General features: G+C 34.9%; 1 protein-coding gene and 1 pseudogene across 2 annotated transcripts in view; both read right to left on the minus strand.

The window, feature by feature from the left end:
- Positions 1 to 3055: 3055 nt before the first annotated feature.
- Positions 3056 to 25618, minus strand: part of LOC141846778 (uncharacterized) — a 60465-nt gene continuing 37902 nt past the window's right edge. For both annotated transcript variants that reach the window (XM_074734826.1, XM_074734825.1), the window contains exon 12: positions 3056 to 3324. In XM_074734826.1, the coding sequence (XP_074590927.1) occupies positions 3205 to 3324 (120 nt within the window). In that variant the 3' untranslated portion in view covers positions 3056 to 3204. The remainder of the gene's footprint in view (positions 3325 to 25618) is intronic.
- On the minus strand, positions 22232 to 24754 carry LOC141845781 (uncharacterized; annotated as a pseudogene).

Here is a 25618-nt window from a genome sequence, read left to right on the forward strand (position 1 = left end):
GCTAGACAAGCCTAAAGATTAATCCTCGAACTACCTTTAATTTGCTTCCTCTGTTGGATTTCTATATGTGTGTTTTTAAATTTATATTTCACTAAATATGCAGCGGAACATAATAATCTATATTATTACTATTTATACATAAAACTCACATGAGGATACACATGCATGTAAACATAATCATAGAAAAAGTGATATAAACAAATTATACTTGTTGATGACGCTAAACTGAAATGACATTAACTAGCAACCTTGAGAAAGGTTGTCTCCACTCGTATCCACGTCGATATCTCCTTGAGATGACTTCTCTAAGTCACATGTCGTTTCTCCATTTTAATACTAGTCAAAGGAAGGAGATAAATGATCTGAGAGAGGACATATGGTCCAATTAGATATCCGACGGCTTGAAGCAACCCGTTGATACGAATCTGATTAAACAAAGGTAATCACATGTCATTCAAAGGTTCAGATGATTCACTATCACTAAGGGGTAGTGAACCTAATGGCATGGGAATTCCGGTAACAACAATTGCTCGCCGAAACAATGGCCAAGAGGGAGGAAGAAGGATACCTCTCAGCATAGAAACAACTGTTGCTTCTCCTCTTGCTTCTTGCTTCCTTCACCGGTTGTAACTCCATTGGCTCGAGGGATCACCGACTTACGGAGAGGGCTAACCAATGGAGGAAAGCTTGGATGGAGGGTAGCTTGAAAATGTTATATTTGAGAGATGTTCTAAAGCAATCGCCTTAGACAATGTACTACTTATTGGATAAATAAAATTATTATTTGAATGTACATTCTCTATGTATTTGATTTGATCTTAAACTCAATTAATGAGGTCCATAGTACAATGCATAGCATGAGAGAAATTGTGATTGGATCATAATTAGTGGGTATCTCTATATGTGTAATTATTTACATATTGAAATATTCCTTAGTTGATGAATTGATGAGATTGGACATCATTAGATTTTTGTAAGAATAACATAGTTAGACTCCTTGGTTTTATAAAGCAGTCAATCCTAATTGATTGAAAATATTGGGATATTGAGAGTTAACATATGGATGATGGTTAAGGTGAGTAGTTCATCGGAAGTGATCTGCCATGAAATATCATATGGTTCTATACATGCTTATGAAGATCTTATTGCAGCTCGAGTGCAAGTTTCCTTTGACTTGATATATTCAAGTCATCTTAATCATGGAGACTTATACTTTGACATCTTAAGATAAATGTCTCTACAGAGATGTGGACTCGAAAGGATTGGGTATAAATCGAAGTACCCGAAAGTGATTAAGTAGTTTATAGAGGATTCACCACTCCTTTTATTAGGAGACGTATATCCTATAGTTAATTGTCAAGTTTGTTACTTGTAAGTCTTTAGCCAAAGAAGAAACACATAAAGAGGATGGTCCTCTTGGACAAATATTTTGGATAATTTGAATTCGCATGATAAGGAACTACTGCTTGGGCTAGGTGTGACATAGTCAGCCTAGTAGAGATAAACACATAAACCATGTCCTAAATTAAGAGGTATAAGATGAGTGAAAAGAGTATATGCATGAACAAATGTAGTTGTTGAAGAGTTCAGAAGTGATTCTAAAATCAACTGTAATTTTTTAATTAATTGGAGGTCATGATGTACTACTATATGTCGCTCATGATCGATCTAAAATTAATGGTTAATTATGGATGACCAACATAAATTAGGAACCTATAAAGTTACACATACTATGAGATTTTTCAAGAGACATAAAATGAGTTTGAGAATTAGATTCTCAGATCGAAAGAAATTAAGTCTGGTTGGACCAGATAAAAAGCCAATATAGAAGATATTTTGTTAGAATGGAAGTTTGGATGGACCATGTCTTTTGAAGACAAAGTGGACCCGCTTGAGCTTAATTATAAACCAATTGGTTTGATTTTGAACCAACATGGTTTGATCTTGAACTAAACTTAAAGATATCAATTTGGATTCTTGGTTCGCTAACAGGTGTGGATTCTTGGTTTGTGAGTCAAACTCATTATAGATCTATAAATATGTCTCTAAAGAAGAGATATTTAATGGTTTGAAAACCTAAGAGTTAGGTTTTAATCTCTTCTGTAAAACCGATGTGCGCTAAAGAGGATGAATATTGCAATTGTCGTTCATTCATTCATTTTTACTAACACAGAAACTAGCAACGAATATTAAAAAATAAAATAGGGACACACAGATTTTGCTTGATTCCTAACCTCCTAGAATTATCCCCTTTTCTAAAAAAAATCTTACATCTGTAGTTCAATTGAAGTTTGACCCAACATACTTTGATAAACTTACAAATCATAGAACGCAGACGTGACTCTCAATATTGTACTTATGTTACTGTTATCACATCTACATGCTGACAAAACTATTCTTAAGTGAATAGAAAATTATAAATAAAAATAAGCAAGTATACCGAATTGGTCAACTGCAGGACGAGCAAAATAAAAGGTCAGGTTAGCAACCTTTACATCACAAAATTGTCAATTAGCACTACAAGAAGTCAAACAGCATTTTACCTTCTAAATCCTTTGTTGCCAACTAGAATTTGCAAGAGAATACTAGAATGGGAATGGTTTAAGACGAGGAGAGACTTTAATTGGCGAAAACACAAGGCAATTATTTCTCTCAATTCCAACTTGAAAGGATTTCCATAGGTTCGACCGACAGATTTTAAGCATGTTGAAGTCAGTTGAGCTGACCAGGATAAATAAGATGAGGTATTTTGAGATTGTCACTTGGAAGGTCAATCCAATGAGAATTTCCAAAACTAACTGTGCCTGTAGAACATCTTACAACTTCAGTCCCTCTCTTAAGCCTGCTTCCATCAAGCAGCTAACCAAAACCATAGATTTACACTCCATGTTTTTTCTTATCTACACCATGCATGATCGTTAACTAATTTAACAAATTTTAATAAGCAATCATTAAGAGTAAATGATATTCAAATAACTAAGAATTTGATTAACCCATTTGTCTGATTTCTTCAGAAGAATCTAAAATCTCTTGAAATTCAATGTAACAAGACATTTCTTAGATACAGGTAAAAAGTTGATGGATCATCTCCATCAGGGTTGTTAGACATACCCAAGCATCAAAGAAAAAGAAGCATATCAAATATGAACTTACAAGATTAAGATACATTCACTGTTTTAAGAAATCCAGTGAAAAATCTAGCCTCTATGTAGCAATGTTGTTTGAATGAAGATCAGATTGCATCTCCTGGAGGATCTCTTCTATTGCATCAACAAAGTTTGCAAGTTGAAGACGTGATTGTGTATCTAAAGAGTTTGCCCGGTCCTGTTCAACAAAAAAATGAGATGCACCATAAATCAACACTATTTTAGAGCTAGGCAGCACAAGACATAATTTAAATGAGACAATACAATCAATCAAATATGCCACCAAATGAAGTCGATTATATTGATAACGATGGATCCATACATAACATTTACTTATGTTTATTCTGACTTGCAACCCAACCTTTATCTGGGACAGACCATGGCAAAATTTAATCATCATGGACGGAGTTATTGTTAATCTACACATTGCTCTTTAAAATTAAAAATAATACATTTTGCACCATCATTATAGCTTGCTATAATTATATTTTAAAATATTTTATTTATTTTGTATTTTTTAATTAAAATTAATCAAGATATGCATTTACCATATTCAAATTTTAAATGAATAAACTCAACTATTATGTTAAAAACTCTAACATGCCAGTAAAAATCATGTATAATTTTTAAATATCAACTTTGTCAACAATATATCATGATACCTTTCAAAAACATTACTTTTTAAATAGAAAAATCAATTATTTTGATTAAAAAGTATGAAACTACTCTTCCACCGATAGAAAAATTAGCTTACCACTTAACTCTTGTACCACCCAGACATTTATAATTTTTGAGAAGGTCAAATCCCAAAAGAGATTTTTAATTAATTAGTTTAATTAATTAAAGAGAATTAAATGAATGCTATTAATTAGACAAAGTTTTTACTTCTTTACAAATGATATTTGAATTTGGTAAATTGCTCATAAATGCATTAGTTAGTTCGAAAGCGTACCTTCGTACAATAAAAATATAACACGGGAGGGTAAAAGTATAAGCAACATATTCATTTTGCAAGCCTTAATCAATAGAAACAAAAGAAAAGAAAAGAAGATCATTACTCGAACCAAATAAAAAATTCATGATTTCTAATACTTTTTTCTACTTAAAGAACACTAATGATGAAATATAAATGATGATATTATAGGGGATAGAGCCGAATATCATAGGAGGATCCATATAGCCAACCCCACCTAATAGGAAAATGCTTGATTGTTGTTGTAAAGAACATTAATGATGGGTTTGGTTTCATCGTTTATGAAATAACTATTTTTTTTTACAAAAATGACATTGGAATATTAAATTCCCATGGAATTGAATTTCCTATGCATAAGGAATATGAATTCATCCCTTATTTATTTCTTCGTTCAAATAGTAAATTTGATTGGTCCAATCAATCTACCAAAAAGCAAAACAAGATACTCGAACTAAAGGGATGAAACAAATCGATCAGATTAAGCGAAGCGATTAGGCCAAGCAAATCAAGGAGGTTAGAAGGGCATCAATTAGGCTCAAGATGTCGAACAAGCGATCACCTTGTGGACTAAGCAAGTCAATCAAGCCAAATGAAACAAGTAGGTCAAGAGAGTGAATGGATAGGGTGAGCCGAATAGACCAAATGGGCTAATCACACTGATAGGGCTAAGCAATCACATGAGCTAAGCATAGCAACAATCAAATAGGGCTAAACAGCACAAGTGAATCAAACTACATATGTTCAAGTATGCCAACAAGCCGATCAAACCAAGGTCAAGTGAGGAAACTCTAGTCGAGCGAGTTAGATAGATCAAGCAAGAAAATGGGCCAATCAAGTCAAAATGGCCCAAGCGAAGGGTAGACCAATAAGACCAAGCAATAAGTTAGACCTTAGGAACAATCAAGCCACACATATATAGGACAAGCCAATCAAACCAAGCACATCAATTGAGACGAGTCGATCGCGTTAGACGAACCAGCTTAAGTTTAACAAGTCGATCAGGTGAATGTGTCGAGCAGATCAATAAGTCAAATAATCAATTGACTCGTGTAGACTAAGTGATTCAAAACAATCAATCCAACTAGAGGTCCAACTAGACAGGTTTGGTTAGGAGGATCGCGAAAAAGAAGCAAGCTACATAGCTAAATGGATTAGGCGAGCTAAACTTACTAGTTAGGCTAAAGAGAATGATTGAGTGTGTGACTTTCAATCGCATTAGTCATGATGGTTAGGCCTAATGAGTGATTAGGCTAGATGAGCTAGGTAGGCCTATACGTGCTAGATAAGTCAAATGAAATACTTATACAAGGATACTTTTTTCATTATGAAAATTATTCCTTATCTATTTGTTATAAGGTTCTTACCAACCAAATATAAAATGTTATTTTCTGTTTATTCTATTCCATAAACAAAATTAAGAAATACTTACTTCTATTTTGTTCCCTATCTACTTTATTCTTTAGAGATAGTCATTCTAATCATTGTATATTTCATTTTTGTAAATCAAAAGCAATATAAAGGGGGGAAATTGACCAAAAATGTGCAAAAATGTACATTAAACTATAGCTTATCTTCTATGTTAAAGAAAGCAAATGTTTTTCCTAGAGACTAATCATTGTCGTCAAGCCGTGTTAGTCTCAATCACTTTATCCTTCCATTGAGCTCTATAGGATAGTATATTACAAATTAATTAATTTATTTTAATTACAATTCACTAATGTTCTTTTTAATCATTCTAACTACCCTTTACACCTTCAACTCGAATTAAATCAACTCCTCTAACAATAGAGTCTATTTTGAACATGTTATACCACCTCCATGATTTGAAATCTCGCATCATGTCAAGCAACATGATCTAAACATAAAATATTGAAATTCAATATTACTCGACAGAAATATGACTCATGTCAATAAGTATTGTCATTTAACATTTGACAACTCTTGACATGCTACAAATGCATCAAGATGAATTAAAATAGTATTTGTTATTATTTTTTCACTTGTGTCCGAGTAATACAATATCAAAATTATATGTACATAAAATCTAAACTTAGATATATAGTTGTGTTCTTTTCATTTTTATTTTTCATCTCTTATCTCCTTCGTCCACTAATTCTGCATCAACACTATATGTCGAGACATTGGCACAATATCGAAACAATATCATTTCAGTCAAAATTCGAAACTCTGACATGATTTAACTTGCATCTCAACTTACTTACTCATTTTTATCATTTATTTAAACTACACAATTATACTAAAATATCAATATTTTAGTAAACTAGTAGATATAACTTCACGCATCCACATAACATTCTTATTTTGCTACATTGTAACTTTCTAAATGCCCAATACTTTAATTCATAAACTAGTAGATAGCAACAATACATGTAAAATTATAATTTTACCAACGAGGACATAATGATCACACAATACTTTAATAGATTTTCTCCATTTAGGCCACTCATTATTTATCTCATTAATTATATCTTTATTTAATGTCCTCTTGTTGAATAATATGTATGAGATAACTAAATCTCATTCTTTTAGGGATTTAATATCTAATTATTTTCCATATATAGTCCATGTTTTTTCTACATATTAAAAGTTGAAATTTCTATAAGAAAAGTCACTTTAAATTTAATCTAATAATAATCTCATCAATTATCTTGGATGATTTATTGGGCATCTATCTATAGGTTAGAATAAGAGAGAAATTCCACTAAGAATCAATGTTATCTCAAAGTAAATGAATGATAATGCATCAAATCCAAAGGAATTAGTGGTTTTGGAAGAAATTCACTATTTTGAGGAAGCAACTCATGACTACAACATGGAATTTACAAACAAAGAAATTGTTGACAAGTAGAGTCTCTAGGAGTCGACAATGATAGGAAAGTAAAGAAAATGAATATCAGATCTAGATCTGATAAGAAGAGAATCTACTATGGGAGAACAGAGACCTATCCCTATAGGAAATCACCTAAATTCACTCTAGTAAGACTCCAACAAACTCAAATCCTCAAACGATGAGTGGAGGCTTCAAGTCCTATATGTTGAAAATAGATACATAATATTGAAAACTCTTATAACTCTCAAGAGATTTCATGTCCATTTTCTCAAATTTTTTTCTTGATTGTTGCTAACTAGATTAGGTAAAATTTGGAATCAATCTGAGTACAAATCAAGGCAGAGCTGCCTGATAATAAATGATCCATTCAGTCAAAGTAAATTGAAAGAGGCCAGTTTAGTTGTACTAGGAAATAAAGAAGAGCCTAAGGATGTATCTCCATTTCTTTGCTCCTATACCTCGTACTAGAGTTGCCATATTCAATCCAAAGAAACCAAGGAAATCTCACCAAATTTTTTAAGGCACTTCCCCTCTTGCAAAATTATAGGTCTTCTCTTCCTCCTGATGCATTAATTCATTGATGCCCACGTTGATTTGGGAATAACTCAACATAGCCACCTTATTTGGAAGGTGACCTTGGAGATAATGGAATTGATTGTAAGCTTCTGTTCCTCCCCCTATCTCTTTTCTCCCAAGCCAATATCTCCCTCTTGATCTCTTGCAATGCCTTTAAAGACCACAAATCCTCAGCAAAGCCAACAAAGCAAGGGCATTCCCATCTTTGTCCTACGAGTTCAGATGTGGCCATAGGGATGAGCAATAAGGTTTCTATAGCGTCCCTCATTTCCATTTCAAAATTTTCAAAACACCTTTTCACTCATGTTATCAAGAGCATTGTTAGGGGTGATTGAGCATGTGTTGTGTGCTCTTGGTGGTGAGCAACAATCACAGTAGGAATCAGTTTCAGATATAAACCTAGAGAGTGTTCAGTGGTAAGATTAAGAGATTTGTATTCCATAATTAGCTTTGAGTTTCTCTGTCAAGCCTTGTGTTTCTCTCAAGTTGGCAATGAGTTTGTGAAAAGCAACTGTGCCAAGCATTGCAGTGATATTTCATGCATCTTTAAGGGACGATACACTCTTCTCTTGAGGAAAGGATCCTCACTTGTTGCTTGGGCACACAGTAATTTAGTTAAATAGTCCAATCAACAGGAGATTGATCAATGAGAAAGGGAGCAATCAAGGGAGGAAAGTTAAATGAAATGTGATGCCTTCCAAACCTATAACAAATTTGGTTTGGCCTATGTGCATGTTGTGTTGCCTTGGCATTGAGGTGTGGATATGTTTCCTATTGTGTGATGGTGTAGGTGAGAAGTGTGTGAACAATAGGAGTGCTTGTAGGAATTATAAAACCAAAAAAGGAGTTTTACACCAAAACCTAAGAAGCAAGATTGTGTAAGCTAACAGCAGTGTCGTTAACCTCTTTAGTTCATTTATATAAACATCAAGAGTTAAGGCTTAACCTTGGCTTTTAAGGAATGCTAAAGAATAGTTGAAATTCTAACTCCATGAAGGTCATATTTACTTTTTTTTCCCTTTACCAGTGTTGCTTCATGCATATTTTGGTTGCTTTGTGTTCATGGTATGCTTATCTAATTTATCATGATTGATTCATTCTTAAGAGTATCTTGGTTTTATGGAAGATACTTACTTAGAGTTGCGTATCTTTATATGTTGTTGCATGCCTAAAGATTATTTTTGTCAATAATTACTTGTTCTAATAGGTCATACATGAAACATTTACTCTAACATGGAAGGTACCAATTAACATGGTGCTTGAAATGTGATGAGAATGTTTCATGCATTTATGATTGTTCATGCCTAAATTAAGGATCACATTACTTTAGAGATGGTATAGCACGTAACAACTAGAGCAATGGATGATTAACTAGGGATCAAGTCACCTTAACGACAACTTTATTCTAGAGATACCTTTGAAGTCCATACAACCGTTCTATCAACCTTTTATGTGATTATGCATGTAACAGCCAGGGATCGAATCTCACGAGAACTCACAACCTGTCATTCACTCCACCATGCACCTCCTGCCAGTGTACCTAAATTTACCTTCCTTCATATCCGTAGGGCCAGCTCTAGAGGGGCCGCTGAGGTGGCCAATCCACCTTTTATGTGATTATGTATGCCATGCATAAACATTAAGATATACATGATACTTGTTGTAAAACTTTCAGAGATTGATAGACTTACATATTATGGTGCATGTGTAATTAATTTTCTTGCTTTACATTTTTTTTTTCTTATTTAACTTCTTGTGAAGCTTTGTATAAATTTTACTTGCATTGTATATTTATACTTGCCATCATGTTAGCCTTAGGCAAAGGGAATGAGCATTGCATTAAGATATTATATGCACTACAACATTTGCTACTTCAAAACTATTAGGGCTTTGGACACGGTTAAATCGATAGAGGGAAGAGGTGAATAGTATACTTGTAAATTAAGTGTTTTTTCTCTTGCTAACTACTTAGCAAGGACACATGGTAAATTAAACAAACATATAAAGAATATGGGACACGGTTATTTACTTGATTTACAACCCCAAGTTGCTACTCCAAGGTTTATGCACAGGAAGCGTCTGTCCACTATCCTTCTCCTTTTCGATCACGTGCCGAAGATGAAGAAACCTCTTACAACAAGTAGATACAATATAGAGAAAGAGAAAGAACTCGTTGAATGCACTGAGAGCTTTGGTCATAACTGTGTGGTGTCTTGCAACTGAGCTCCTAGCCTCCTTTTATACACTCTAATCGAGTGCTGACATGGCACATTCAATCGACCAAAAAGTTTTGTTCGGTCGATCGAAAAACATTGATGTTGCAAGTCGATCTAATCCACGAAAAAGTCTTCGCTCATCCTTCTACTGAAATGGCATCCTTCCGATCGCTCAATCACCATTTCGGTCGATTGAAACTTGGTCAGCTTTGAATAACTATTTTGGATCTTCTACCACGTGTCATCAGATCGTCCGATAACTTACTCTGATCACCTGATTACATCGGATCCGCACTGTTGAATCAGCTTCCACGTGGCTTCCGATTGCCCAATCCCAATGTTCGATCGACCAATCTAACTCCAACAATAACCTGCAAACAGATAAAGATTATCCTGTGCATCGATTGACCGAATCACTTGGTCCAGTCGATCGAAAATTTTATTCCAATTGTCCGAACCTTCTAACTCAGTCGACTACGCCTAAGTCTGCCTATGGTTGAGATGTACCCTCAACCCAAATACAGGTCATTAAAGTCTCATCTCACCGGCTTATCTTGCACAGGCTTCCTCCCGGCTTATTGTCCCTCGGATGCTCACTCGTCATGTTATCCTTTCTCACTCCACCAAAATACTCTTCTACAGCTTCTCGTTCCTTGGATGCTCAAAGTCTATCGGCTCCCTATTGGGTTCTTTTCAAAGATTAAACATAAAACCGCAATGGAAAAAAAAAACCCACCAACGATCCATGAAATTGATTGTTTGTTTAGAATGTTACCTTTTGATGTGTAAAACCTTTATGAATCTGGAGAGTGTAGTCGATCTAAACGTGATCAATATGTTCGTACCTCTATGATATCCACAAGAGTACAGTCCTCGCCCGTCTCACGAGCACGATTGGAGAATCACAAAGCTCATGTCATAGTGTTAGTTACTATTTAAAATTGAGACTGAACCATAAGTTTTAGGGTTGACACAATCTTATCCGATAAGATCGTGTTCAAACCTACTCAACCTCCAAGTCTCATCTAATAAGACATTATTTTCATGCATATCCAAATGCAAATGAAAATACAAATGTGAATATTAAACTGTGGGCTTTATTTGGTTTGGACTTGTTTGAAAAACTCAAACTCATATTAGATTAACCTATTAATCTAATATATTTAAGATCCAATTAAATTAACCCATTAATCCAACAAGTTTAGGATCCAAAATAAATTTCAAATTTACAACTTAGGCCTTAGTCATACTAAAATAAAACTCCAAAATTGATGCACTCTCTCTGTGTGACCTAATAGGTTCTTGTAACATTCTCATAATGGATCAATCCAGTACATATTCTCTAATATATACTCATGTATTAATTTGATATATCATATCCATAACTTATGAGATTAAGTCATCAGTTAACCTACATACTAGTCTTAATGCATTAATATTACCCTTGTATATTAATACTTGACTAGGGATAATTAAGAGTGGTATTTTATATATATTTATAATCTCTCACAATCAATTCAAATAATTGATATGTTATAGAACAGAATCTACCACTCTAAGGCATTATTCTATTTATTCTAATTTGCACAAATTTCAAAATAAATATAATAAACACAACATGTTGCCTTTCATTAAAATATGATACGAAAGTCTCAAATCATTCATCTCCTGATTGTCTCTTAAGGCTGACACTAACACTCCCTTTCCGTATCATCATTCTCGTTCGCTTGTATCTTCTATCAAACCACTTGGGGTGCTGATGCAACAGATAACTATTGAATCTGTTGATTAATTTATTGGTTCGATAAAATATCAAGAGATAGCCAATTCTTATTGATCAAAATTTAAACACTCAAATCAATTAAACAATGATTTAAATAGACTTAAAATCCTAACATTGCAAAGACAAAAATACCCTCAAAATCCTAGCTTAATAAAAATAATAAAAAGACTAAAATTGCTCTTCTGTTCTAGCATCATTCTCCCCATGGTGGAGAAAATGCGCTCGCAAATTTCTAGCCACATCACTATCAGAAGAATCACTATGGAAAGGAGTCAAATGCGTCACAATAAAGACATCAAAAGCCTTCAAGTGACTAGGGAGCCGCAACCTAACGACGATGACTGTGAACAATGATGCTTCACTTGATTTGCCAACTAACTAGGTAGAATGCGAACAAAAACCTTCGAAATCATCCTTGTCTCTACAGTAGAACCCAATGGCCAATGATGAGTCGATCGCATCTAGAGGCAAGTGTCGCATCATGCTGAGGTTGGTTTTTATTAGACCAAGGACCAAAGGAACTAGAAGTAGTATAGGTGTCCAATCTTATCACCCCTTGCTAAAATCGTGACATAATCTAATAGGAACCTCAATGTAGACAACTAGAGCTGAACTCCCCATCTTGGTGGTTTTCTCCAACCTAAGTTTGGAAGAGGACTTCTAGTGATAGCATCGCATGGTATCGAAGAGTTCTTGACACAGCTGAAAGGAATCAAGGTGTTGGTGTGGTTGCCATTATTTACAGGTATCTCTGTACTTGCCCAAATATCTCTACCATATAGATCTGCATACAGGTATCTTCTATACAAGCAAGGGTTTATCGTCAACCTATAGACATAACTGCCAGTGATTGATGCAGAGCCCATCGTCGTGTTTATATCGGAGTGGGTGTAACCCATGATAGAGAAGATTAGGTTTATGGAGTTAAGTGGCATGTTGATTCTGGGAGACCATTGTGGTATATAAAGATTAAGACCCTCGTAGACATGCCATCCATAGGTCCCACCTTTTCTGATCAAATCTACCTCTTCATACACCTCTTGGCCAACATCTGCACAGAAGAACTAGGAAGGTCTTTTTAAATCAAAGTTGCATCATCATGGGTTCCGCAAACTAAAGGCCTATATCCCAGCTTCTAGTCCACGATCAATTGTGTAAGGATTATCATTTGGAATGGAATAATTCCCCCACAAACCAAGATCATTTATTTGGCTCTCACTTTGAATGTTGTTACGTCGAGTCGCATAATTTTTCCGAGCAAAGCTTTCTTGTTCTAAGCAAAATTGAAGGGATTCCCCTTGTTTCCACCATCTCCCATCATGAAACATAGATAGCCATCTGCTGGTCAAATAGATTTTCCCCATCACGATGATTTGTATATGGAACGCCCATAGTGAAGATCCTCCCTATGGAATGGCACTAGTTGCTATGGAAGGTGCTGCTGAGGAGCCATTGCCAGTATAATCAGCCACAACAGCCTGATATTGACATGGTTGGGCACCATTATCACTGCCAAGACTTGAAGGATAACATCCTACATCAGAATTACAAGAACATCCTCTAGATTGAAGCTTATCGCAATTGTACCAAACAAAAAACTGCTGAGCAGACCTACTGCTCCATTGAATGTTGCAGCAACTGCTGATGGTCCAGTTCGATCCATTGGGTGTTCGGTATTGTTGTTGTCATTACCAACTTCATCGACAACTTCTTCTACTTCATTATCGTCATAAATTGGATCACCGACTATTTCAACTACATCTTCCTTATATATAAAAATTATTTCTTTATCAAAAATGTTCTCTTCCTCCTCCGAATTTATCCGATGATTGTTTTTGCATTGGATCGGACTTTCTCTATTCCGGTTTCCTAATAACATTGCTATCCTCTCTATTACCTGATCCACAAATAGATTACATCATCCATCGATCATCTCTCAAAACTGTTGTTCTATATCACAATCAAAACATAGTCCACGCATTGTTATCTTCTTGACGGTATAATTTCGCAAGATCAACTTGCCTCTAATACCTACTGATGCAACGGATAACTATTAAATATGTTGATTTGCGCATGAATACTGAAAGCAATCTTCTAAAACCTATTGATTCGATAGAATACTAAGAGATAGGCAACCAAACTCAACGTTTGAGAAGAAACGGCGTGACTACAAATTCTTATTGATCAAAACTTAAACCCTAAAATCAACTAAACAATGATTTAAATAGACTCAAAACTCTAACATTGCAAAGACAAAAATACCCTCAAAACCCTAACACGATAAAAATATAAAGACTAAAATTACTCTTCTATTCCCGCATCAAGTACTAGCAATCTCCCCCTTTTTGATGTTTGTCAAATTTTATTTAACTTAAGGTTAATAAATATAAATCAATGAATGAACATTTCATAGCAACCAAAAAAAATGCAAATAATAATTAGCAGTAATCCTAGGCTCCCCCTACATTTAGCCATAATCTTCCATTTTTTAATTGTTAGTACCCTAAATGATTTAAGCCACAATTATTTTGATATATTGTCAAACTACTATAAATTAAATCTTACTTGTGTTATTGATATGTGTGTCTAAGTGTACAAGAAAACACAAATACCGGTGGCTGAGGATCCGATGAATAATGGTGAAGGTGGTGTGGGACACCTGAGGAACCAAAAAGGATAAGAAGCATCAAAGACAGCAATGTTATATCAAAGAGGTATCCTAAGGCAATCGTCTTATGGTAGTACTATTTATTTGATAAATAAAAATTCACTATTTGAGTGCACATTCTCAATGTATTTGATTGGATCTTAGACTCATTTATTGAATGTCCGTAATACGATTCATAGCATGAAAAAATTTGTGATTGGATCACAACTAGTAAACATCTCTACATGTGCAATTATGAATATATTGAAATTATCCCTAGTTGATAAATTGATTAGCACGGACGTCATCGATTCTATTGAGACTAACACGTTTTAAACTCCTTGGTTTACCAAGTAGCTGTTCTCACTGGCTAGAGATACTGGATATTCAGAGTTAAATGTGGATACTAGTTAAAGGTAACTAATTCATTGGAGTGACCTACCATGAGACTTCATATGGTCTATGCATATGTCAATGAAGATCTCAGTGCAGCTTAAGTGCAAGTTTCCTTTAACTTGCGATATTCAAGTCATCTTAGTCATGGAGGCTTATACTTTGACATCTTAAACAAACATCTCCAAAGAGGTGTGGACCTGAGGATGATTGGATATAAGTCGAAGTGCCCGAAAGTGTTTAGATAACCCACAGAGAATTCACCACTCCTTGAAAAGGAGATGTCTACCTTGCGGCCGCTTGTTAGGATTGTTACTGAAAATCTTTAGTCAAAGCATTACATGTCAAAAATATAATATTCTTGGATACATGTATAAGTAACTTGAATTCATAGAAAAAGAAAGCAAGCTTGGGCTAAGTGTGACGTAGTCAACCTAGTAAAGACTGACACATATAGACTATGTTCTGAAATAAACGGGTATAAGACAGTGAAAGGAATGAGGCACGTCTCATTGTAGCTGCTGAAGGGTTTAGAAATGATTCTGGAATCAATCGTTGATTTTCCTATCAATTGGGGATCATAATGTACTACTAGGTGTCACTCATGATCGTTCCGTAATTAATAGTTAATTATGGATGGCCAACATAGCCGAAAACCTATTAAATCACGCACTACAAGTTTCTACAAAGAACTTAAAACAAGTTTAAGAATTGAATTCTCAGAATGAGAGAAATAAAGTCTGGTTGGACCGAACAAAATGCAAAGATGATGGATTTCATCTTATGAAGACGAAATGAACCAAATTAGTTTGGTTCTAATGGAAGAGATTTTGACAAATCAGAAACGATGATGGACTTCATCTTATGAAGACAAAATGAACAAAATTGGTTTGGTTCGCATTGAAGGTGTTTTGGTTATTGAACCGAACGATATAGTTATAAACCAAATTAAACCAACTTGGTTTGGTTTTGAACCAAACTTAAGTTAATCGGAGTATAGGTTTTGGGTATTGAGCTAAGGGATGGGGCTTTAGATTAGATCCAAACCCAATAAGAAATGTTATATAAGATATAATATTAAAGTAAGCATGAACGATTAGTATTAAATCCTAATGGTTAGGATTAATCAAGATCATTTATCCATCTAAATTGGTTTGCTACAGTAAATCCTAAATCTTAATCGGCTACAGTACCTAAAATGGAAAAACCCTAAGCCGGCTGATGCGTTCCTTAAGTTCACCCACGTGAAAGCAAGAAAATTTGATTTTAGGGATTGGGTTTTTAGGCTTTCCGAACAGGGCTTCTTCCTCGCATGTGAATTGCGAGAGATCACGATAAAGTCGCCGCCTCCTTAGCCATGGAAGTGAGCGTGTTTTTGAGTCCTCTGCTGCGTGTCACCAAGGTGGGTGTGAGAGGATCGTCGCAATCTCAACCTTCTGGTGCGCCGCCGACCTTCCACGCCCGATCGCAATTGCATTCCTCCCAAGCACCGCCCGCGCGGCTTCCCTCAAGATCATGATGTTTTCCCGTGAAAACGCTGGCTGCCTCCTTCGTGCGAGGAGGATCGAAGAAGCCTAATCTAATCGTGAGTGTGTTGTAGTCGAAAACGCTGCTTCGTGATCGAAGAACCCTAATCGTGAGTGTGTTGTAGTCGGCTGCGTGAGAAGGATTCCCGACGCTCCCCTCCTCTCTCGATCGCGTGAGCGTCGAAGCCTTTCTCCCAAAATCGCGATTTCCTTTTTGCTTCCTGATCACGATTTCGATCGAATGCCGCCCGATCGCCATTTCTCCTCTATAGGAAGGGAGATACCGTGGCTACAAGCTTAAGGCATCTCCATCCCGAGCACACTTTGGCCCTAATCCCGAATCGGGATCTTGCGAGCGCTAGCTGCCTTGCTCTGTTAGGTTCTGTCATCAGTCAAGAGGAGAAGGAAACCCCAAGCGTCGACTGGTTTCGTCACGGGGCCTCTTCTTCCTTGTGAAGAGAGTCGCCGACACTAACAATACGGTGGGAAGCTCGTGTAACTGCCGAATCCAATTTTTGTTGTTGGTTTTGGTGGACACCAGCAGCCGGAGCCGGCTTGTGAAGCCGCCGGAGTAGCTTGTAAAGCTGTTGGGTTTGCGATTGGGATTTGTTGTCGAAAGCTTGTGAAACCTCCGGAGGTCGCTCCATCCTCGCCGAAAATTATTTCCAGCTATCAGATTGGTTGTCCGATCGTTGCCGACCAACCTCGGTTGTCCGACGACCATCTACCATCTTCGCAGAATCTTGTGAAGATTCTGGAGATTAATCCATCTCTGTCGAAAAGAGTTTTCGACTGTTTGCCCCAAATCGACGGTCAAAGATTGACCACTGAAAACTACACCGGGAATATGATTGTAAGTGATAGTTAGATAAAACGATCATGACAAGTGTTGTCACGTATTTTCCGATATTAGAGTTTTCTCTCGTATCGACCGTTGTCGATCATCGACTAGTACTGAAGACGGTGATGCGACTCGTAACTTTAAAAGTTGTCCAGACGAAAATTTGACGTGGATCATCGATAGAGATAGAGTTTCGATAGAACCGTTTGATTGATGTCATTCTCATTCTCGCTCAACGTCATCTGTCAGATATGCCTAGAATAAATTGTTATTCTTTAAAAATTTTAATTTCCAATTATGTCATGTACCTATTGTATCCTGCATGCGAATATTGCGAGTGTTGTAATAATTAGTTGTAATTATTTATTTTTCTTCCGCTGCGCACGTTTGTGAAATGTATAAACACGCGTAACGCACCAGGTCGATCCTAACAAGCAAAACCTTAACAGAAGACACAAGCGAGCAAGAATGACGATATGGGAAAGGAGCCAATGGACTTGGTGCATCCGAGGGACAAAAAACTGTAGAAGAGTAATCCGATGGAGTGAGGATAGAACGAGTAAGTATCGAGGGATGAGAAACTAGGAAGAAGCCTGTGCATGGAAGCTGGTGAGATGAGTTAAGTAACCTTTATTTGGGTCGAGTGTAGAGTTCAACTATAGGCAGACTTAGGCATAGTCTACTAAGTCAGAAGGTTCGAGCGACTAAAAAAAGATTTTTGATGATCTTCCGGTCGACTGAACTAGTCGATCAATACATAGGATAATCCTTATCTGCTTGTAGGTTATTGCTAGAGTTAGATCGATCGACGGATATTAGGTTTGGGCGACCGAAACTGATCTAGTAGACCGGATCCGATGTAAGCGAGGTCGCATGATTGGGGTAAGTTATCGGGCGACAGGATGACACGTGGCAAAAGATCCAGAACAGTTATCCAAAGATGTCTAAGTTCTAGTCGACCAAAATGGTGATTGGGCGACTGAAAAGATGTCACATCAATAAAAGGTTGAGCAAAGATTATTTCGTGGATCAAATCAACCTGCATGTCAACGTTTTTCGATCAACCAAACAAGGTTGTCCCGTCAATCGGGCATGTCATGTCAACACTCGATTAAAGTCTATAAAAGGAGATGAGGAGCTTAATTGCAAGACACAACACAGAGCCACAATCAAAGTTCTCAATGCATTCAATGAGTTTTCCTCTTTCTCTATATTGTATCTATTGGTTGTAAGATGTTTCTCCACCTCCAGCACGTTATCAAAGAGAATGATAGTGGTCAAGCATCTCCTATGCATAAGCCTTAGAGTAGCAATCTAGGGGTTGTGAACTAAATAAATAACTGTATCACATTTTCTTTATATGTTTGTTTTATTTAACATGTGTGTCCTTGCTAAGCAGTTAGCAAAAAAAAATTTGCTTAATTTGTAGGTATGCTATTCACTCCTCTCCTCCAACGATCCAACTACTTCCGCAACACAACAAGTGGTATCATAACATAACTACCTAGGAGGACTAATCGCCGACTAAGCAACTAAATTAGGAGGAATGGCGGGTTCATATATCCATCCACCAAAGTTCCAGAGCAAATTCACCATATAGAAGAAGAAAATGAAGGTATTTTTCAAAACCAATTTTAAAATAATGCTTTGTATAAAATATGGTTTTGAAGTGCCTAGGAATGAAGATAAAGATGAAATCGAGGAGCACAGAAGCAATGAGAGGAATTCATGGCAAATGGTAAGGCTAAATTCCACCTATTACTGTGCTACCTGTGCAAGAATTGAACAGGATCGGCTCCTATCACTTCACTAAAGAACTCTGAGAAAAATTCCTAGAGCTTCATGAAGACACCTAAAAGGCAAAGCAGGTCAGACATGACCTACTAAGAAGCCAACTCAGCAACCTCTAGTTAAAAAAAGAGAAAAGGTTGCACAGCTACATGTCAGGCTCAAGGAGATTCTAACAAATCTCCATAACCTCAAAGAAAGTGTTAAATCGAGACTTTTTGAGATATGCCCAAAATAATTTCCCGTATACTCAAGAATGGATGTCAATAGCGGACTCCTATGTTTCAAAGAACTATGGAATTACACGAATCTAGATGTGCAGGATTAAAAGAAGCAGGTAATCTGTGAAGAAACATAGCCCTAACAGTAGCAAATGAGTCAGATTCAGACACATCCCTGGATGAAGATCAAGAAGCCTATTTGGTAAGGAAGAAGAACAAACATTTTAAAGTTAACAATTTTGATAGGAAACAAGCATCAAAATTACTAAAGAAGAAACAGAAAGAAAAAAAGTAAAATGCTATAACTGTGACGAGAAGGGTTACATCAAAGATAATTGCCCAAAGCTCAGAAAGAACAAAGAGGAAAGAAAAGAAAAGAGGAAGGACAAGGCGAAGCCTAAACAAAGAAACTTAAAGGCAATATGGAGCGATACTTCATCATCAAAAGATTCAAAATATGAGAGTATAGCTTGTCTTGCACTCATGGCCACTCATCATGAAATACAAGAAGATTCAGAAAGTTCATGATTAGAGAGCAATAGTGTAGGGAACTTGGACATACGAATCCGACACAATAAGTGCAGTAAGAAATCTTCCCTCTGATAAATTGTATGAGGCAATAAAAATGTTGTCTAGTTCATTATGAACAAAGCAAATAGAATTGAAAAAGATTAAAATTGATTTTGAAAATAAATTAACAAATTCTTGTTTGAAAGAAGAAGTTGAAAACTTATTGACTGAAAATTTAAGTTAAGAGACCAGGTAGATTACTTGAAATTAGCCATAGAAAAAAAATTCATTGGCTCAAATAATCTGAATTTATTATTAAAGAACAAAAGAACAAGAGTTGGAAGAGAAGGCTTAGGGTTTAGAGGACCAAGATATAATTTTAGAAAATCTAGAGGTCAAATTAGATAAGTGTTAAAATTTTTAATTCCTCGAAAATACTTGATAAATCCAACAGGTACAAATTTATTTTGGGTGCCTAAATCAAGTTTAAACATTTAGGAAAAATCTAATGATAGTCAACCATAGAAAAGAAAGTTTTTTTCATAGGTGATTGACTTGATATGCATGATTGAAAGTAAATATTTTTGAATTTGTACATTATGTTCAAAATTTTTATGAAAGTCATTTTTCTATGAAAATATAGCATGTCTTCTATCAATAGATAAAATTTCATGATTTTTGGATGTTTTGAAATTTTTTAACAATTTTCTAAAGAAAATCATGCATGTTGAAATTAGAAATTTAATAAAAAAAAATTTCAATGAAAATTAACTGATGTGGAAGGATAGATTGTGTTCTATACTTGATAAAATGTCAAAAAAATTTATTCTTAGATAAATTTCTATCAAATTTTCTAAAGAAATGGCTTAAGTTTCAAATCAAGGAGAAAGAATGTGCTTCCTAAACCATATATTTGTACCATTGTCAAAAGCGGGAGACAATGGAAGATTAGGGTTAAATACAAGGGTCTAGGATTAGAGTTAATTATTATTGCATTTTTTTGGTTGCCATGAAATGTTCATTCATCGATTTACATTTATTAACCCTAACTTAAACAAAATTTAACAAACATTAAAAAGGAAATTGTTAATACCTCGAGTGGTCGAACAAAGCTTTCTAGTTGACCGGACATGCCATGTCAACATTCGATCATAATCTATAAAAGAAGGCGAGAAGCTAAGTTGCAAGACACAACACAGCCACGACTAAAGCTCTCAATGCATTCAACAAGTTATTTCTCTTTCTCTATATTGTATCTACTTGTTGTAAGAGGTGTCTCCACCTTCAGCATATTATCAAAAAGAAGAATAGTGGACAGGCATCTCCTGTGTATAGGCCTTAAAATAGCAAGTTGGAGGTTGTAAATCAAGTAAATAATCATGTCCTATTTTCTTTATATGTTTGTTTTATTTAATGTGTGTCCTTGCTAAGCAGTTAGCAAGAGAAAAAGTGTTTAATTTGTAGGTACGCTATGCACCCCCCCCCCCTCTAGCGATCCAACCGCTTCCACAACACAAATAAAAATATTACTACTATTGGTGTAGCAGTTACACAAGATATTTAAGCTTCGCGTCATTTTATTGTCATTTATTTGCTACATTTTCTGTTTGGTATCTACGATGATTGTTTACGTTACTTCTTTAAGATATTATGCATTGTGGAACAAGGTTTAAAATTTTCCATTATAATAAATTATCCTTGCAATGTTACTATACATATATGTGATGCTTATATATTGTGTGAATACTAAGTGCGATGTGTTACAATCATTGTCAAGAATTTTATGGTACATTTCCTTGACCGTCATGAGCGATGTGCAGATTGAGTTGTCACATTGTCAAAATGAACATTCTCAACCACAAAAAGAAAGCTTACTTGGATCGCGATACTAGTAAAATCATTATTATACGTATTTTTATCACATCAATATAATGAGTAGGTATTCCTTTTTCTCCAAAACCCACCATAAAAGTCATTTAGCGATTTTATGATAAGCTTTCTCTAAATCATTTAGCTGATCCCACCTAGTGGGATAAGGCTTGGTGATTGTTGTTGTTTCTCTAAATCATTAGAAAAGACCTATACCAATCTTTTTTTCCTTATATTCTTTCACTAATTATTATATTAAATAATATCATGATTGATCTTCCCAGCATGAAATCTAGTTAGCTTTTAAAAATAAATATATCATCACTTATTCTCGCCTCAATAATTCTTTTTCAATATTTCATGATATCAACTTCATAACTCTATAATTAGAACAACATCAAATATCACTTTTATTCTTATAAATAAGCACAAAAACCTTTTCCTCCATTATTTGAGTATCTTATTGATTCTCAAAATTTTATTGGGCAACTCAATTAACCAAATTACACCTTGATCTCCTAAAATACTTTAAACTGTAATAGAAAATTCAACTAGAGCCACACTTTTACCTATCTTCATTTTCTTTAAAAGTTTTTTTTAACCTCATTTGATCTATTATTATGAACATAATTATTTCAGGCGTGAGGCGTCCAAAAGCGCATAGGTGTTGTGGTGCCTGAGGAGCTAGGTGTAAGATAAGGCGCACGCCTTATCAAAATAAGGCACTTTGGATATAAATTTTTACAATTCAAACATATATAGGAAATTTCTGCCAAAATATTTCACTAACAAAATTCAAATATTTCACAAACTATTAAATAATAATGTAAATATAAAATTCACTAACATTCAAATATTGAAATAGTTTATCTTCATAATCAAAATCAAACTTCAAATATCTAAATTATCAAAATCTTCATCATCTTCCTCAATCATATCATTATCATCATCGCCGGATGTTTCATATTTGTATCTAACTGAATGTTCATCAGTTTCCTCAAGATCAATTTCTTCCTCTTTTTCATCGATAAGTTGACTTGTAAAAGATCTTCTCTTAGTTCTTTTTGATGTAGTTGCCTTTACTTCTTTTAAAGAAGATGAAGCTCAAGATCTAAAACTATAGGCATCTTCACCAACTCCAGAAGCTCATGCAACTTCACTCCAAGTCAAATTGTCATCATCAAATATTAAATCATTTTCTTCATCAGTGTTATCATTTAATCCCCCCATCAACTATTCATTGTTATCATCTATCTCATCCAAAGCAAAAGGATCAACAGTGTCACGCATATCATATCGACGTCTCAAAACCCTATTATACTTAATAAAAACTAAATCATCTAATCTTTTTTGCTTCAACCTATTTCTTCTTTTGGAATGAAGCTTCACACAAAACAAAAAAATTATGTTAATTTTACTTTTTATAATAATTTATTTAATATTTTCTTAAATATTTATACTTACATGTTTAAAAACACTCCAGATTCATTCACAAGCACATGAACTATATGTCAAACATAGAACTTTAATGGCAAATGCTTGTAATTCCAATCGGGAGCACCCATAAGCTGACCACCATTCGTAAATATTGAAATTTGAAATTAAATCAGAGCTGCTAATTTTTAATAGCATTGCCTATGATATGTTTTTAAAAAATGGCAATTGATCAAAAGGCGCACTTAAAGTTGTGAAATTCTCAAAAGGCACACCTAACTTTCAAATTTCCCAAAGAGCGCACTTGTTTCCCATTTTAAACCTTCTTATTAACTACTGTGGTGTTGCATTCAAAGAACAGCACCACTATGGTGTTGGATTTCAACATCACTGTAGTACTGGACCACTGTGGTGCTACATAAATCTTAAAATCAGCATCATAGTGATGTTGTATTTTGAAAAGATTTTTAAAAAAATCAACATCATAGTGGTATTGGATTTCAAAGAACAGCACCACAGTAGTGTTGGTTGGCGGGAGAGGTAAAATGGGAAATAAGTGTGCCCTTTGGGAAATCTGAAAGTTAAGTGCGTCTTTTAGGAATTCCGCAACTTTAAGTGTGTTCTTTGGTAAAAAGCCAAAAAAAAAAAAAAAAAAAAGAACACCTAGTAACTTTTTGGTTCTCTATCTAATGGTCATTGGTGTTCCAAAAAATCCTTCAACCCTCTTATTCATTGATAGTTGATCTGTGATTTTATCTTGTAGTTCATCACCTTCACACATCCTGGATATACACTTATACAAGCCCATCACAACTTTTGTGTCATTTTGTATTTTAGGATCCAAATAGAAGAACTCTGGTTTAAAATATGACCAGTTGCATGCAAAGGTTGATGGAGTTGTATGGACCATCTTTTGTCAATTATATCAAAAATATCTAGGTACTTATCTTTATTGCTATCGAATGAGGCAGCAATAGCTTCCATAGCCTATCCATTGCCTCGTAAAAGTATCCCATTGCAGGCTTTTTTCCCCCGGCAACTAATCAAAGAACTTTTACTAATAGACCACTATTTTTACAACATAAAAAATAATATTCCAAAATGAAAGCATTAATATAACTTCTACTGCCCATTTACCCGACATCTCTTTTGCAAATCTATTAGTAGTCCACTTTTCAAAAGTAAACATTTTTCTCAAACTGTCCTTATGCTTTAGGAACTGCTTTAGTGTCAAAAACATTGTTGCAAAATGAGTTTTTCTCGCCCTAACCATATCCCTCTGTCTTGTGAATTCCCTCGTAATACTTAAAACTTGTGACCTATTATATATATCCATTAACCATCATGGCCCTATCATACACCTTCTTTAGGTGAGGAATTTTAAATAAATCTTCAAACATAAAATCCAAGCAGTCACCAGCACATGGAGACCGGTATAAATGGGGATACTTTGCTTCCAAAAGTTGTCCTATTCATTCAAATTGGAAAATAATATTGTAAGTTAAAAGTAAAAAATAACAGTATAATAATTTTACATAATGGTATTAAAATTAGATATACCAAATAAAACATTTGCACTTGCACTATCTATGACAACTTGAACCACATTCTTTTCTCTAGTATATTGTACATATCTATCAAGTAGCTTAAACATTTTCTCTCCTGTGTGAGAGTAGCTTGACCCATCAACTGATTCTATAAACACACTCCCTCTTGGACCATTCACCAAAAAATTTATCAAAGTCTTGTTTTTTCTATCGGTTCATCCATCAGCCATCAAAGTGCAACCAAACTTAACACGATCAGTCTTGTGGTTTTTCAAGATTGATTTGGTATACTCTAACTCTTTTTTAAATAAGTGACCCTAACTGCATGGTAAGTGGGGGGTTTCATTCCAGAACCAAATTGCCCAATAGTCTCAATTAATGGTCCAAAGCTATCATAATTTATGGCATTAAATGGAATGTCTGCATCATACATCCATCTAGCAAATCTTTGCACAACGTTCCCCCTTAATTTCTTCTTATTTTCATCATATAACTTTGTTTCTTTTTTCTTTCCTTGCTTAACAATTTCATCAACATCTTGTCAAAAGTATAAATCAATTGGGCCTGTTTGCTTTGGTTTCATCATCAATAAATGACCCGATGAAGCTGATATGGGTCTTTTTCCTTTCATTAGGATATCTTCATTGGCTTCCTAATTCTCTTGCTGATCAACAACATCATCAAAATGAGGCATGGCATCAATTTGATTTTTCACATCTTTTTTCTTTGTCATATAAGCACTCAATTCTTCTTTTACATACTCCGGACATTTCGAGCAAACTTTGGCATTTCTATTGTCTCCTACAAGATGTAGTTTGTGTCTATATATAAATCCCTCGCTTTGTTACTTTATTGCAAGAATTGCAACTCACTTTATTTGTATTTTTTGAGTCTATTAATATCACTAATTCTATATTGGATCTTTTCTAAGGCCCGATGACTCAGTATCAAAAGGTGGCAGTTTATCTGTATTTTGTAATAAAAGGCATCGTACACAACTGGTTGAGATTTATAAAGGAAAATCAAAATCAATGGAATGAAAATTCTAAACTAATTTACAATTTCAATTTGTGAGAAACAAAAAACCAGAATCATTAGAATGTAAATTCTAAACTAATTTACAATTTGATTCTGTGAGACAAAAAAAAGAACAAAACCTGATAAGAAAACTTATGAACTTGAATCTGTGAGAAAAAAAACATACCGTTATGATGAAACAAAAGGAGAAAAGCAAGAAAGTGTAGCAAAATCCAGAAGACCGATGTTGATGTTGTAAGCAAGAGAAGAGTTCACGTTT

This window comes from Curcuma longa, chromosome 15, assembly GCF_044706935.1.
Source record: "Curcuma longa cultivar G26 ecotype Majalengka, Jawa Barat chromosome 15, ITB_CL_G26_1.1, whole genome shotgun sequence".
In the NCBI taxonomy this organism is placed as follows: Eukaryota; Viridiplantae; Streptophyta; class Magnoliopsida; order Zingiberales; family Zingiberaceae; genus Curcuma; species Curcuma longa.